Source organism: Morus notabilis, unplaced genomic scaffold, assembly GCF_000414095.1.
Source record: "Morus notabilis unplaced genomic scaffold, ASM41409v2 Scaffold467, whole genome shotgun sequence".
NCBI classification, from domain to species: Eukaryota; Viridiplantae; Streptophyta; class Magnoliopsida; order Rosales; family Moraceae; genus Morus; species Morus notabilis.
Window position 1 is genome coordinate 448,479 of NW_010361652.1, and position 16,347 is coordinate 464,825.

Below are 16,347 nucleotides of genomic sequence, written 5' to 3' on the forward strand. Positions count from 1 at the left end.
TGTGACGACATGTCGTTCAAAAATTTTGTTTTCTTTTGTCGTCGCTAATACGATATTTTTAGCAACGACCAATGTCATCGCTAATAACCTTTTTTGTTGTAGTGTGCAAATATGGTGCAATTTCCTAAATTAAAAACCGATATATGTGTGTGTATGTATAATATCTTTATTTAAAAGCATAATATATATTTAGCAATCCTTGTTTAATTTGTAAGGTTGTTCCTATTAACATATCCTAACACCGCCATTACATTATACATTACAACCTACCCATCTCCACTGTAACGAAGCAAGATCCCAAAGTTCCATATCTTTTCCAACAACAAGAATGGCCAAATTAAGCAACCAAACAAAGCAAGATTTCCCAAACAAGAGCTTAAAGAAGTAGAAGCCGGTATTTGCCGTCCTTCGTGGGGCGTGTGATTGAATGTCAAGTTAATGCATGGAACTAATTTCTGTGTTTCTTTATTCCTATCTTCTTTTATTTATTATTAGTGACACGTACGTCAATTAAAATACCACGTTAATTAAAAATTTTTATCACATCAATTAAAAAGTCATGACGTGACATGTTATTATTGGGGGACACGTAAGGGGAAAGAAAAGGAGCATATGAACCGACTCCGTAAATATATATATATATATATGTATATCCTCAAAGATTTGTGAGTTGTGTGATGTAGTTTTACATTTATTGTTCAAAACTGACGTATCGTTTAATATCAAAGGCAAACTGTCGTCTATATTTCCTGCAATACAGGCAAACTGCATGTCGTTTTCCTTTTCCAGTTCAAACAACGTGAAAGCTCACGAAACCTTGACAAGATTTTTTGCATCCCCATCCCCCAAAAACAAAAAACAAAAAAGGAAAAAAAGTGATTGAACAAGAAAATGTAGTACTTCTTCTTTGTAACCTTTTCTTATAATTGGTATATATATATATATATAGTGTGAACAAAAGAGATGTTTGCCCATTGTCACATGGCTTGTTTCCAACTTTCCATCCAAAAATATTAAAGAAATTGTGTAACATAACCTTTGTTTATAATAGCTCAATATACGCCGTGTAGTCATCAAAAGACGTCACTTGTTTCCATATAAACGACACGCTTATTTATTATTCTAGAAGAAAAAAATGACAAATTTACTTGAACAACACAGAGCACCACTTCTGTAAATGAGAATGTTTCTTCACGAAATTACTTATCGATTTGGAGTCCGAATACTCAACAACATTAATAAAAATTTAGGAATAATTTTTTAAAATTATTAAAAATTAATAAGGCATTTGTCAATTTGCAAAAAGTTTATACGGGAGAAAACGATAAAAGTCCTCCTTTTAACCAAACAACATGGTCATTTATATATATTTCTGGTATACGACGGATGTTTTGATGTCTTCTTTTAGTCTTGCGTATTTTGCTTTGAGTTAACATTTTTGCACATCAGGACCTTTTGCGTTGTTTCCTTTAATGTTTGAATGTTGGCTGTTCGCCTCCTAAAATTTAATTTTGGCCCCTTATCTCCTCAACTTACTAAAGCATTGCAATGAGTTAGATTTGGGATTTGATTGGAGGTTTGAGTGATTTTATTTAGGGTTTAAGGTGAAACTTAGGGATTTTTTTATCAAAAGATGACGCTATCGTTGGCTTCTTTTTATACTAAGCCATTAGTAAAATGTAACATATTACAATAATTTTACAAATTAAAGGGGTAAAATATCAAAATGAAAGGTGCACGAGGCAAAGTTGTAATGCAAAATATTGGGGACGACAAAAGTGGTAAAAACTTTAGCATTATGTAGAAAGCTAAAAGAATACAGCGAGACTTGATGACTCCTTGTGCATTTTGCCTGTTTAATTAGTATGTTTTATATCTACCCGAAAAATTAAAAAAGAATAGTTTTGCATTAGATCGATCAATAAACATAAAAACGTATGGTAAAGTTTTTTGTGCCGAACAAAGACCACTTTCATTGAAGATGAACTTGTTTAACAATATTGTTATTATGTTGCAAATAGCACCCATTTTTATTCTTGTATATATAAATTGGTAACTGATGACGGAGTTTAAATATGATAAAAAAGAAAGACAAATTAGGATGAATAGGATAAACATCGCAAAGGAGTAAGGTCTATGAATGGTTAACTCCCAAATGATCAATTCTTTTTCGCAGATAGTTTTGCTTCTCTAAGCCTTTTCTCCGACGAGAGTAGTTTTGCAAACCTGCACGTATATACATATAGGGGGAGCATAAAACATTGAGTTAGTACTATGATAATAATTAGAGAAAATTCAAACCAGTTTTATTTAAATACAACTTTTATTCTTGAGTTTTTTAAAAATTTAAAAAGTATCTCCTATGTTTTTCATAAAAGTATCCATTTTTTTAACTTTTTTAGTTTAATTTTTTAAAATGGCCAAATTGTCCTTAAATATTCCATATATTGTTTAATGGGAGAAAAAGGAAAATAGGCCAAGACTTGAGATAAATTAAAATTAATAGGCCAATAGTTTACATAAGTTAATAAATAAGCCAAATTACTGTTTTCGTCCATAACTTGTCTGGTTATGAACCATTACTTGACAAGTTATTGTCCATAACTTGTCTGGCTATAACCATAACTTGACAAGTTTGTCCATGACTTATCTGGTTATGAACCATAACTTGACAAGTTATGGCCTATTAACTTCTATAACTAAAAATTGGCCTATATACTTTCTTAAACTTTTCATATTGACATATTTTTTACTATTTCCCTTGTTTAATTTGCATTGGGCCATACCAACTTCCAAACATCTCTTTTAGATTTTTTTTCAGTGACTCTTTTGATTCAGCATTCAGCATTGTGAAATAAATTTACAACACGAAGAAGTTTCTTTTTCTTTTTTTCTTCCATTTTAAGAAGAAAGTGAATTTTTTTTTCAAAAAAACAGTTGTTAAATTTTTTTTGTTACATTAATAGTACTACTGGGTATTTCTAACAAGTTGGTTTATTATGCACTACATTGAGCAATTCTTTTTTAAAGATTTCAAAATGTAGTGCAATGGAGTGTATAGGAAATCAACTTGTTCAAATTAGTGCTCAAAAATAGTAAAGAAAAATAAAAAATCCTTCACTGCTAAATGCCTAAATTTAAGAGGGTCACTTAAAAAAAACTAAAAGGGGTGTTCAGAAGTTGGCATAGCCTAACACAAATTGATAATATATAGAATATCCAATGACAATTTGGTTATTTCAAAAAATAATTAAACTAAAAGAGTTAAAAGAAGGGCTACATTTAATCTAGTAGGAAACACACAGAGGATACTTTTAGATTTTAAAAAACTAAGGGCTGAAATTATATTTAAGTAAATCTGATAAGGGATACTTCTTGAATTTTCTCATCATCGTTATTATACAAAGACATTTAGTATAGACTAAGTTAAAGTAATATTAATACTTCCCCTAGAAACCAGTAATAATACTAGTTAACCTATATGAATCATGTGATGATACTGACTGTGCATAAGCATTGTCTAACACACATATCATTTAGTTTTTAGCGTGTACACATGTCTTCGTAATTGTTTGTAGTTTGGTACTATAGTCTCCAAAGTTTTTACTTAACAATTTAGTCTCTGAATTTTTTTAAAAAGAAATAACAATATTTGACTTCCATGGTTAGCGGGAGTTGAACCTGTAGGAAATTTTATCATGATTACTTCAGGTACTTTATTTAAAAGATTTATTTTTAAAGACTAAAGTGTAAATTCACGATAAGTTCAGGGAGAAAAAAAAAACACACACACACACATCAGAGATGAATGTGCCACAACACGACAATGCCACACGTGTTAAAAATTCAATATCATTGTTTTTAATAATATCACTAAATTTTAACGTTGTTGCGCATGTGTAGCAAAGTTACCTTTTGAGAGCATCCTTATTAGTAACACCATTTTCAAGTGGCTCCGACAAACCGGTCTCCAAATTCACTCTAGCCAACGGTTTCTTCAGTAGCTGCTCCCCAATCTGCACAAGTTTGTCCAAGTTCTCCTTTGTAGCTATATCAACCAATGATTCTTCCCCCGCCAATTCATCATCCTAATAAATATAACAATTATAATAAGTAGATGGGGCATACATACATATATAATTAAGGTAAAGTCTTAAGTCCAACATCCTAATCAAATCTGGTAAATGTAATTTTTTTTTCATATGAATGTACGTATAACATCATCACTATATGTGTGTTTAACATTTAATTTATTTAAGTGTAACACTCAATACATATACTGAATTATATTTTTTGAATGATGAATAATATTATACAAGGATATAAAAAAAAATACGTTTATCAGATTGATCCGAGTGCTGGACTTAAAAAAATAATATCTATAATTTAATATATGTATATGATTTTTTTTTTTTTTGTGATAAATGAACTAATTAAGTCAGTACTTGAATACGAAGATAACGATCCTGAGAATGGAGGGCTTGGAATATGACGGACATATGTAAATCGACCATGTCAGAACTAGCTTGACTGTAGACATCGACTATAGGGACGTCACCATTATTAAATAGCCATTTTATTATGCCCCATTCGGCTGCCATGCTTGCTGTGTATTTTTGCTCTATTTTTGCCGACCCAGTTCCTATCGAAATCACCAAGAACCGACTGTAGTCCATTGGCTTGAGCGGGGAAAAGTCTCGATTTTGCTTGTAGATCTGTTTTGTCACTTCGCTTATGGCAATTAATGTCTGATATGATACAGGACGGAGTTGGAAAAATAAGTGAGTGGATAGACATATATATAGTTTCAGAGTTATAAGGAAATAAACTGTAACCGGACGTTTAGTTCACAAATTCAGAATTATGATTTATAACTATTTTCGATTTACGTGTGTTTTTAAAAAAAAAAATACAGTACCGAGCTACAAACCATGATTCGAACCATAATACGAATCCTCATACTAAATACCCAGTTTCAATAAAATAGACATGCAAAATCTGAACGAAAAAGGAAAAATATTGCAGAAGATAGTTATAATTTATAAACATATAATATAGACCTTTCTTTTATAAGAAAAAGTTTATTAACGAAAGTCAAGTTATAAATATTTAATGCTAGCATATATCTATGTGTGTATATATATATATATATATATATATATATGAAAAATATGTGGGAGTACATGAATCGGTGTTGAGTGACAACAAGAATAGAAAATAAATCATATTTATGTGCCTCATATTGCAGGATCTGTTTTTTATTAATATGCATGCAGTGTTGAGCACCGATGGTGCCTAGAGGCTAGAGCAATGTAAATTAGTCTCGTGTAATGTGAACTACTGTCAACTAATATAAAGTTTGGATATTATTTTTACCACCTTTGAGCAAAGCCATATTTTAGTCCTTAATTTTCAACTTTGAAATTATACATTAATTTTTAGGTCCCAAACTTAATTAGCTGTAAGTTGTTTCTCCTCAGTCGACCTCGTGCCGCATATTACTGTATTGCTAAGCTTAGGCCTAATTAGTAATAACAAGTCAATGTGTTAATAAAATAAACCATGCAAAAATCCGAGATTAAAGTTATTTTCGTTATATATATATATATATTTGTAGGAACTTATATAAATAAAGATTCTTGTCAATATTGTCCTATAGGGATAAGGACAGTAACCTACAATTTGCAGCTATATACGTCACGGAATTAATAATAGCTTTAAGACCTAATTAAACATTCCATTTTAAAATCATTTTTAAGCGTTAGTTTTTTATATCAATATTATTTCTTTATTTTCCAAGAAGAAATACTAAAGTTAATCCATATCCACATATATACATATATATGTGTGTGTAAACGTATATTAAGTTTTACCGGATTGTTAGCAGCAACGCCACCGTCGACAAGATCAAATTCGCGAACATTTCCATTAGCATCTTGGTTGGTGAAGTAGTAGGCAGGAAGGTAAGTTGGAGCTGCCGAAGTACCAATGCAAATGTCAGAGAGTTTAACATCCAAGTCTGGTGAACTTCTTACCTGCAATATATATGACAAAAACGCAAGAAGATATAAAATTAAAAAAAAAAAAATTGTCTGATGAACTTATTGATGCATTTAATAATAGTCTTTTTTTGGTAGATAGCATTTAAATAGATGCAGGTTAGTCCTTCAATTAACTAGAAAAAAATATTTGACTGAAATGTCTATTATGAAATTCCTTTCCCAGCAATAAATTACAAGATATAGTGCTGGTGGTTGACAAATTAAAACCCAACGAATTGGAGTTCTATCATATAAACAACTGAGAACGCAAGCATTATTATTCATGTTGAGTACATTGTTCTAATTAATTGACTTGAAAATACTGGTACTCGATCAACATTCCTATAAACAAGATACATTAATTCTAGATAAATAAACCAGTGTTGAAATGGAACAACAATATCTAGCCGCAGAATCAGTCATGTATTAACACTTTTCCCACTAAACCATTTAGGGAAAAAAAAGAGTAAGGATATGTATACATTTCTGCATTATTTATATATATATATATATAAATCAACTACAGCCACAAATTATTACCAAAAAAATCAATTTATACTTATGCACGACATTTTCTAATAATTAACTAGCACGACGCGAATAATATTGAACTGTACCATGCTAATTCATTTAATTTAATTTATGTCACTTGATTATCACATTATATATTACTAGTAATTTGATTGGTCAATACGTAATATTCATGTACTGTTACTAGATATGGTATAGATCTACATGTTTTTAGCTAGATGTCAAAATTTCAGTATATCTATCTACTTATATTTTTTATATGATTTTATTAGACTGGCTATCACGTCTAGAAAGAGCTAGAGACCTCATAGGATGAGAAAACGGTTGGCTGCAAACGCTTAATATCGAATGTTGGTATGACAAGATTGGTTACGGTGTCATGCAAGCGAGTTTCCCCTAGCTTGTCCCTCATCAGCCCATGAAGGTATTTTTCATCGTACTTGGGTCCCGCTAAATTTCCCAGAAAACTTCTCACTGACTTCAAAAACCCGCTGCATAAATTATAAACTAAATCGATCAGCATATATATATATATACATATGTGTGTGTGTGTGTGTGTGCAATATATGATCATATATATCCATCTCTTAATGTATTCATCTATTAATTATGTACACATATAATTATATACACCTTGTTTGCTGGAAAATTTTTGAGGCGTGCTCCAGATAAAAGGGCGTGATATCCTTAGCGGCAATGCAGGGACGTTTATTTTCGTCCGGAGCAGCTAACATGGCCGCTATTAGACCGCCGGTACTTGTTCCGGCGATCACGTCAAAGTAATCTGCGAGTCTCGCCTCTTCCCCATCCAGCTCCTGTAATACACATGGCATTTGTAAATAAACATCAATCCGTAAGCATATGATTTTAATGTGATATGACGTGACGTTCAGAAATATATGCAACATGTAACGTAACAGAGAACGCACTACATTACCTGAAGTTGAGATTCGAAGAAAGAAAGAATAGTTGCGGGGATGATACCCCTAATTCCACCGCCGTCAATGCTGAGAACGGTGATCAAGTTCCCATAATTTGGTGGCGGCTGCACTACAGGAAGGCTAGAGGACAAATTTTCTTCCATTTCAAAATTAGTTAATATGTTATTAAGATTGGAGCTAAAGGTTTTTTAAGGTTTTACAACAACTAAAGGATATGCTTATATATATAGGTAGATATATTATACTCTAGCTGGTGATCAGGTTTTGTGAAGTCAAGCATTCCTGGTCAAAATTTGAATTTAATTTAAGCATGTGGCTCGCGTGGAGTATTATCATATTTAATAACTATTAAGCCTGTTTTATTTTTTTTTTTATTGTTTTGAGAGAAAACTAATCCTGTTCTATGTTTTATAAAATATGAGTTGTTGGCTATTCATGAAGATTTTCTTCTCCCTCTTTTTTTTTATGGTATTTTGTTATTTTTGAAGACAATAGAAATATTGTTGGTGAACGTGCAGGGTAATGTGGTTAGGGTGAGAAATTTGATCAATGTTCAAAATTGCTTTTTTTTTTGTTTTGGTTGAATTAATTATATTGTTTCTTACATTTATAGGTCATCTTGATTAAAAACGTATTGAAAACACAAAAAGCGATGTCCCTAACGGACTGATCAATATATTACAAGTTTCCTTTTGTCTACAGGACGAGGAAATCCAAAAATTACTTTATATTAGAAGAAAGGTTAAATTTGCTACATTTATTAGTAGTTTTGATTTATTTGATTTTAATCTTCTGATTATGTCATTGTAATTTGTATTTTTATAGATTCATAGTACTCCTTACCAAACCATGTTAAATCTTTTATTTTCCTTTTCGTTTTATTTCCACTTTTAATATGCAATATTAGATCTTGCTAAGTACTTATTATAGTTTTGTAAAAACATTAATTACTACAAGTTTGTATTTATAAGAAGCTCATTTATAATGCTCTTTGGAGCATCTCAATGCAATGCCTAATTGATCTTCCAACGCGAATGTTTTTACACTTGAGTGGAAATACAATGCAATTCTATTTATTTGGCTAAATTTATCAAACACTATATTTGGTGAGAAATTCACCATCAAATATAGCAAATGTCAAATTTTAACATTTTGTTGTTATTGGTTGATGTATTAAAAGTTTTTTTTAACCATTACAACACTGGCATTTTTAAATTATATTATAATCTTCAAAGCTTAATTTACAAATTCCAAAACTTAATAATTATGATAAAAGCATATATAACATTTAAAATAGTATTATGCGTTTGAGAACAAATAAAATAGAATATCAAATATATCATTCATATTTTTTTAGTGGCAAATATAACATAACATTGACATTTACATTTAAGATGGTCTTATTAGTAACTTTTGTCTCTTCCTTTAGTCCATAAAATAGGTTGTCGAAAATCATGTTAAATCTTTTTCTCTCCTCCTTTTTTTTCTTTTTAATTTTTTATACTCTATAGATAGTCTTTTTCTACATCCATAATTGAATCTAGAAATTTGTTTTCGTTGAAGGCGTAACATTTGAGGGTTTTTTTTTTTTTTTTTTTTTTTTTTTTTTTTTTAAGTTATCCCATCTATCGGGAGGAAGAAGCGTGAGATGGCATGTTAAAATTCGCATCAGATTTTTTTTTATCAGCAAAATTCGCATCACATTAGTACATTACTAAATCCCTTGATTTTGTTTTTTTCGCCGAAAGAAAACCCTTATGTTTTTAATTATTTTGAAATTTCAGCCCAAATAGCTCAAAGAGAGAGCACAATGATTTTGGATAAATGAGAGAAAGAGGAAAATAGGCCAAGACTTGAGATGAATTAAAATTAACGGGCTAATAGTTTACATAAGTTAATAAATATGTCAAATTATTATTTTTATTCATAATTTGTATGGTTATGAACCATAACTTGATAAGTTATTATCTATTTTTGTCCATAACTTGTTTGGTTATGACTTATGAACCATAACTTGACAAGTTTGTCCATAACTTATCTGGTTATGAACTATAACTTGACAAGTTATGACCTATTAATTTTTATAATTAAAAGTTGATCTATATACTTTCTTAAGCTTTTCATACTGGCCTATTTTTTACTATTTCCGTGGATAAATCGACAAGTTTCCCACATATCCCTCACAATAGTTTTTGTCAAGGTTTGCTGGGGAAAGGTTAGTGGGGCTTGAAAACAAAATTTTAGCGTTATACTTAGTTGGAAGTATACGTGCAACTTGTAGAGTCCTATGAATATGTGGGGATAAGATTTTCTTCATTTATTATTGCCAAGGAGTTTAGTCTATTAAAAAATTATTTAAGATGAAACATCTTTTTAAAAAAAATTAGTGTCACATATTTGACAATAAATTATTTTGAGGTACAAATGAGAAAATAGTATTTTATATTATCTAGAAATAATAATATTCAAACATGGACATATTTGAGAATAATTATTTTAGAATGAGAAACAATGTAAGTATAAAAAAAAGTTATAAAAAAAAAACTACAAAAGGAGTTTTGGTTGATATCCATTAAACAGTTAGAGCGATGCCTCTTATAATAAAGGATGTATCAAAAAAATACTTTTAGAGACTAATATAATATGTAACCATTAATCTAAAGATAGGCGAACAAAATTGTGAAGATATATTCAAGCTGCCATATCGGTAGAACATATTAATGTAATGATAGAATCATTCATCTAAAGTGTGGGATCTTTTGATGTTGGTTTGGGTATCATGATTTCGGGCACTTAACTTTATGGATTGTTTTTAATTAGGGATGTTTTTTTGTTGGGAATATAATTAGGGATGTTGAAAGTTTTAGGTCGTGCTATTGGAAGATATGGAGAGATTTTATTGGATAATTAAAATGATATGGTTATTTTTAAAAAGTACCGAGAGATTTATCGATATGCATTTTTATAGTTTGAAACACAAATGATTTTTTTTTATAAAAAAAAAAGAATAAAATGGTATGTAATTAATATGTTTGATTCAATTTTGAATTTAATATATATATATATATAATGAATTGAATGTATACAGTTTTATATCATTATAATAACCACATTTGTAGGGATTTTTTGTTGATTTAGTAACCATTTTAAAGTATCATTAAAAGTGTATCTTAAAGATGATTATGTTATTTACAAACTATCATTTTGCTATATTTAAAACATTTTAAAATTTTTGTTAAATTTCATTTTATTCTTCATATTTTGATATATGTTTAAATTGGGATAAGTGCAAAACTATCTTTTTATAATAGTCATCTTTTTATTATTACCTACTTAATCATAATTAACTACCTATTATTACAAAAGATGAATTTGAACCATTTAAATAAAAGGCAGTACTGAACAAAGAGGACAATATTAATTTCACATTAATTTTAAAAGTCAGTTTTAGAAAAATTTGTTAAGTATTTTTAAACCTTATTATATATGTCTAAGAAAATTTTTTAATGAAGACATATATATTAAAATATATATATTTCAATTAAAAATATCTAGAAATATAAGATTCTTTGGATCATAATGAAAAATTATAAAAATTTCTAAGAGGAAATTGTCACGTTTCAAATACATGGGTTACAAATGACAATTCACACGCTGAGCCGTCATAATTTACAACACTCAAACAAAAGATAGATTATTGATTGGTAGTAGACATAGCCGACCCTAGCAAAAAAGAGAGGAAAAAAAGAGAGAGGAGTTTTCATGGCCCGAGGCTTGGTGTATTGTCAGACCTCTTTGGCCACCAAAATTTATCTACAAACTTGTCATCGGATGCTATGTTTAGGGTGGAATTCGTGCCATTTGCAGAGAAGGATGGTTGCTGGATCGAATATAAAGTAGGGATGAGATTGTTGTTAGACTTGAGGCGTGTGTTTAGACACGTTAGTCTTTGTCTCTATCTATCTTGTGGAGGTTGTGGTCTGCGAGAGAAGTTGAGTCATCTTATAGTACACATGTTGGTTATCGCCTACATATGTTTACCAACCTCTCGTCTTTTCTACTGTTTTGTTTTGCTGGTGTTGAGAGGCTTTGCTCTCCTTGGTGTTTTGATGTTCTACTTTGTGGATTTTTTTTTTCATTTTTCATTTGTAATGACAGTGGTTCTTACCCCAAATTAGTTTAGGTTATTCTGTTTTTTTTTTGTCCGCAATATATGTTTCTTTGCGGTTTTTGTCTAGCTTCCATGCTATGGGTTTCTTGACATTAGTTGATCAGATTGTTTCTTTCGATTATAGAGGATCTGTTAAAGAATCATGTGTGTGCTTAATTTTTTGTGTACCTCTTTAGGTGATTTCTGTTTGTGGAGTTTGATACACACCACCTTCCCTTGAGTTTCATTAGAGTTTACTGATAAAACCGGTCATCCAGCGTGCTTTCTATAATAAGACTATGTGTATAGATCGGTGTTTGTAATACTTTTCGTATTTTGAAATATATTATTCTTAAAAAAAAGACATTATCGAGTCTAGTATCAAAATATTGCCCTATTCCATGTTGATATTACGTCATATCTAGAAGAGCATATAATAAAATATTTGGAAGTCTAAACCATGCCTCCCATCCCATAAGCCGCCATTGAAGTCAACGGGGCTTGATTAGGATTTACATTGAAAAGTCTCCTCCATTACCTTGCTCATCTTCTTCCTCACCCTCTTCATAAAATGTTTTCCTTATGTTATCCTCAGACTCATCATCATCACTATGCTCTACCACCATATCTTTCTTTACAATCACTCAAAGCTGAGCTGACCCTTTTTCGAGTTTTTAATTTTCCAAAGCTTTGATCTAGGTTTTCCGATCTAATTACATAGTTGGTTTCTATTTACAACCACCTCAACATTTCTTATATATATATATATATATATATATATAGGTGTTTTTTGAAATTATTTTCTTCCTTTTTTCACCCTTTTACCAAAATACTCTTATTTTCTTGATCGCATGCGTGAGGGTAATTACTAATGAAGGGTTAGATTACTTACAGTTTCACAGTTTAGGGGAAACAAATGTACATCTTTTATAAGATCCAAAATCTTGAAAGAAAATTTAAATTTGTCTGAAATAAAATTGCTCATATACAATATCTTAAAAATTAACAACCACTTAAAACACCGATTTTAACCTATCAGCGCAACCAGCTCAATTTGCATTTTAGATATCATCGAAATTGCAAGCATAGCTATTTTGGGGCAGGCTAAGTAAGCCAATTATAAACTGATATAATAATGAATATACCATTGTATAAAATTTTGTATCTTAGGGACAAAGGATTTAAATAGAAATTAAAATTTTAAAAAAATTTAAAGAAATTACATCTATAATTCAATCGTCAGGATCATGTTTAGAACGAAGTCTTCATTAAGAAAAAGAATTCGTCAGCTGATGATCCATTGGTCAAACAGATTAATATTCAGTTACTTCCGCCTTATCGCGACATAATTAACGTGCAAAAGAAATGAAACTAATTATTATATACAATCTGTAATTCATGCATTTTTTTTTTTATTATACATAAAAAGGGATGAAGATAAGGAGTTTAATTATCTCTGAATTCAACAAATTAGTAACTCGGCGGTTTTACTTCTTTCTTTTGGTCTATTATTGGAATCCACCTTGAGGCGACCAAGTGATTCCTACTTATCCCGTAATCAATTGATTAAAGAAGAAAATGAGAACAAGTAAGCGAAGCCAATGATTAAGTAGATGTGTTCGATTTAAAAATTAATTAACTCATTAATATATATATATATATATATATCCGTGTGTGTATTCGTTTAGCAAAAAAAGAAATTGCTATTCGTCATGAGTTTCTAACTTGTCATGCTATATAGTATATTGCTATTAGATCATATGAATCATATTAATATATATCCGAAGTGCACCTGCACGCTACCGTTTTTATATCGGAAAATTGATTAGAAATTGACTGATGACAACATTATTGTTGTACTATTATATTGTTTCTCATCTTTTTTTTTTGTTATATATTTTAATTTAACTAACGACGTTTCTAGAACGATTTAAGACCATCTTGGTCAATTTTTTGTACTAATCCACAAAAGTATTTAATTAAATTTCTTCAATACAAAATTTTCAAATATTTTATGATCAACCATTTTTTGGGACAATATTTATTTATTTATTTATTTTCTTTTTGATGCAAGGACCGTCACAAATCGCAATTGGCTGGATTGTTGCTATACTACTTGTCATTGGAGTTGTCGTTTAGTTGTTTATCAATTTGTAGATTATGTTATGTTATGTTTAATTTGTCGATTGTTAACTTTTGTTTTTTTTGTTTTTGTTTTGTAAAGTGGGTTTTGATACTTTGTTTTTTCATTTGAAGGGATTACTCTTCTTTTCTTTTTCCTTTTTCTTTCTGATTGAAAAAAGGGATCAATAGTATCTTTATGTTCGCACTCAGTAATTACTTGAAACTTGGCTCAATTAATTTCGTCAACCAGCATTTAAGGAGTCCAAAGTTACATATGCTTAAAGCCATATTCAGCACCTAAATTGTATAACTTCAATTTTATTATGAACAATGGGAATCAATCTCTAAATGTTAGGTGAGCGAGTCTAATAGGTCATTATCCATCGTTATGCCATCGATTAAAAGGATGTCGAAATTTGGACATCTTTTATAAACGGGGTTTTGGCATAATTGCTCATCGAACTTGACGTGGTTTAGCAAATTGTCCCTTAAACTTTTAATTTTGACAAGTTGCCTCTTAATTTGTAAATTTGTTACAATGTGTCTCATTTAATTAAATTTGCTCAAATTTTTTATTGAATTTAAAGGATTAAAAGTTGAGATATTGAAAGATTTGTATTACATTTGAATTGGAATGTTAAAATTTTTAGTTAAACGTGTTTTTTTAACAATAATTTAATACAATCATCGTCAAAATGAGGCATATTATAATAACTTTATAAATTAAGGGGATAATTTACCAAAATTAAAAATTTAAGGGGTAATTTACTAAATCACAACAAGTTTAGAAGGACATATTATAATAATTCTATAAATTAAGAGAGCAACTTACTAAAATTAAAAATTTAAGAGTAATTTTTTAAATTATAATAAATTTAGAGGGCAGATGTGCTAAAAACCGTTTCTAAAAACCGTTTATAATATTTTAAGTTATCTATCTGAGCGGTGATGGGGAGGGCAGATTCCTAAATTGTGCTCATCTCTCCTAGTGGAACAAGGTTGCCTTGTTCTCAAAGTTATCGGGTGTGACACAAGCTGGGTTAGTAGTCTAGGGCATATGAGTTTCCTGGGCTTGGCCCGACCATCCTAGTTTTGCAAGTTTGGGCTTGACTGATGAGCTTTGCTTGGACTAGCTCATGATTGGCGGTCCGGCCTACCAATATCCATCTTTTCTTTTCTTTTCTTTTCTTTTTTTTTGAGAGGAATACCAATATTCATCTTTAATCTTTGGGGAAATGAAACAAAATGATCTTAATTTTTACCCCTTATTCTTAATTAATATTTTTTAATTAAATAATTATATTAATTAGAAAGGTATAAATCAATAGTAAGAAGTAAAAATTCAGACATATAATTCTGAATTTTCCTTATAATCCTCTTAAATACTATTTCTTCATATGTACCCATAAATAATTATTTTCTAATTTGTTCCACTAAAAACTTTGTTTTCCATTTAACTATGCTTCGCTTAAATTTTTTAATTTTTATTTTTGCTAAACTAAACTCTTAAAGGAATACTAAAGTCAACAAAAAAAATTTGAAGAAATTTTAAATCTTTATATCCAAAAAAAATATAAGATGTTGAATGTCTCTGCGTAGCGTGTGGTTTCAACTAGTATGAGAAAAAGAGACAAATATTCGTTTAAATTATATAGATCTTGATTTGTACCCCTTACTCTTGATCAATACTTTTTTAATCAAATATTATATTAATCAAAATGGTATTAATTAAGAATAAAAAGTAGAAATTTAAACCCGTGCACTTTTTAATAGTAAGTTCATTAATTTTCTTATATTTTTTCATACTATTCAATCTTCAAAACCTTTTACAAATTTGTCTTGAATCTTTAGCACCACGTTAACAAGTTTTTGAACTCTCATTTCTATCCTTTTTTTTTATTTTTACTTTTTCAATACTTCAAAATTGTACCAGAGTTATTATTATTATTATTATTATTATTTTAAGTATCAGGATTACACATACCACTTTTCCCAAACAAAAAACCTAATATTGTTGTAACTATTTTGTTTTGTTAAGTTCCATTATTTGGGAGGCGCTTACTTGCTTAAGGTGCAGTGTAAGGACGAAAATCAAATCCATTTTAGGATAAATTTCATAAATACTCCCTAAATTATATATCTATTTTCAAAATGACCCCTCAACCTTTAAAACCATTCAAAACATCTATTGATCTATAAAAAAACCATTCAAAAATGCCTTTTTACGCGGGTAGGGTAGATGATTGTAAATATGGGCTCGTCAGGTGGGTCCAGTGAGGATGGAGCTCACTTGGGTTAGGCCTTACAGGGGCTGGGGTTACGCAGGGCTGGAATTCGCTGAAGGTTGGCTAGGACTGCCGGGGCTACAGAGATTGTCGATAACTGAAGAGAGAAAGAAAGACAGAGTGATTGATTTTGTGTTTTGATTTTTTTATATTGCTTTTTTTTTAAAATTTTTAAATGCTTAAAATAGTTTCAAGAAAATTATTGATTTCTATTTAAATAATGAGCATGGTATAAATGACATTTCGCGTGACAAAAAGTGTCTTAGAGTATTAAA

The 16,347-nt window shown here is 29.9% G+C and overlaps 1 protein-coding gene across 1 annotated transcript; it reads right to left on the reverse strand.

Moving 5' to 3' along the window:
• Positions 1–2,159: 2,159 nt before the first annotated feature.
• On the reverse strand, positions 2,160–7,656 carry LOC21408747 (patatin-like protein 1). The gene is made up of 7 exons (XM_024167193.1): positions 7,510–7,656; positions 7,206–7,387; positions 6,877–7,063; positions 5,874–6,035; positions 4,446–4,748; positions 3,913–4,088; positions 2,160–2,226 (listed from the first exon to the last, which is right to left on the reverse strand). The coding sequence occupies exons 1-7, from the start codon at positions 7,654–7,656 to the stop codon at positions 2,160–2,162; spliced, it is 1,224 nt and encodes a 407-aa protein (XP_024022961.1).
• Between the last annotated feature and the right edge of the window lie 8,691 nt (positions 7,657–16,347).

What these genes read in the sequence shown, in the direction of transcription:
- LOC21408747 (XM_024167193.1), bottom strand. Translation starts at nt 7,656, where the DNA reads ATGGAAGAAAATTTGTCCTCTAGCCTTCCTGTAGTGCAGCCGCCACCA. An exon ending in GCGTTGCTGCTAACAATCCG is followed by an intron (nt 4,749 to 5,873) that starts GTAAAACTTAAT and finishes GTATCATATCAG; the next exon opens with ACATTAATTGCCATAAGCGA. An exon ending in AATAAGGATGCTCTCAAAAG is followed by an intron (nt 2,227 to 3,912) that starts GTAACTTTGCTA and finishes ATATACGTGCAG; the next exon opens with GTTTGCAAAACTACTCTCGT.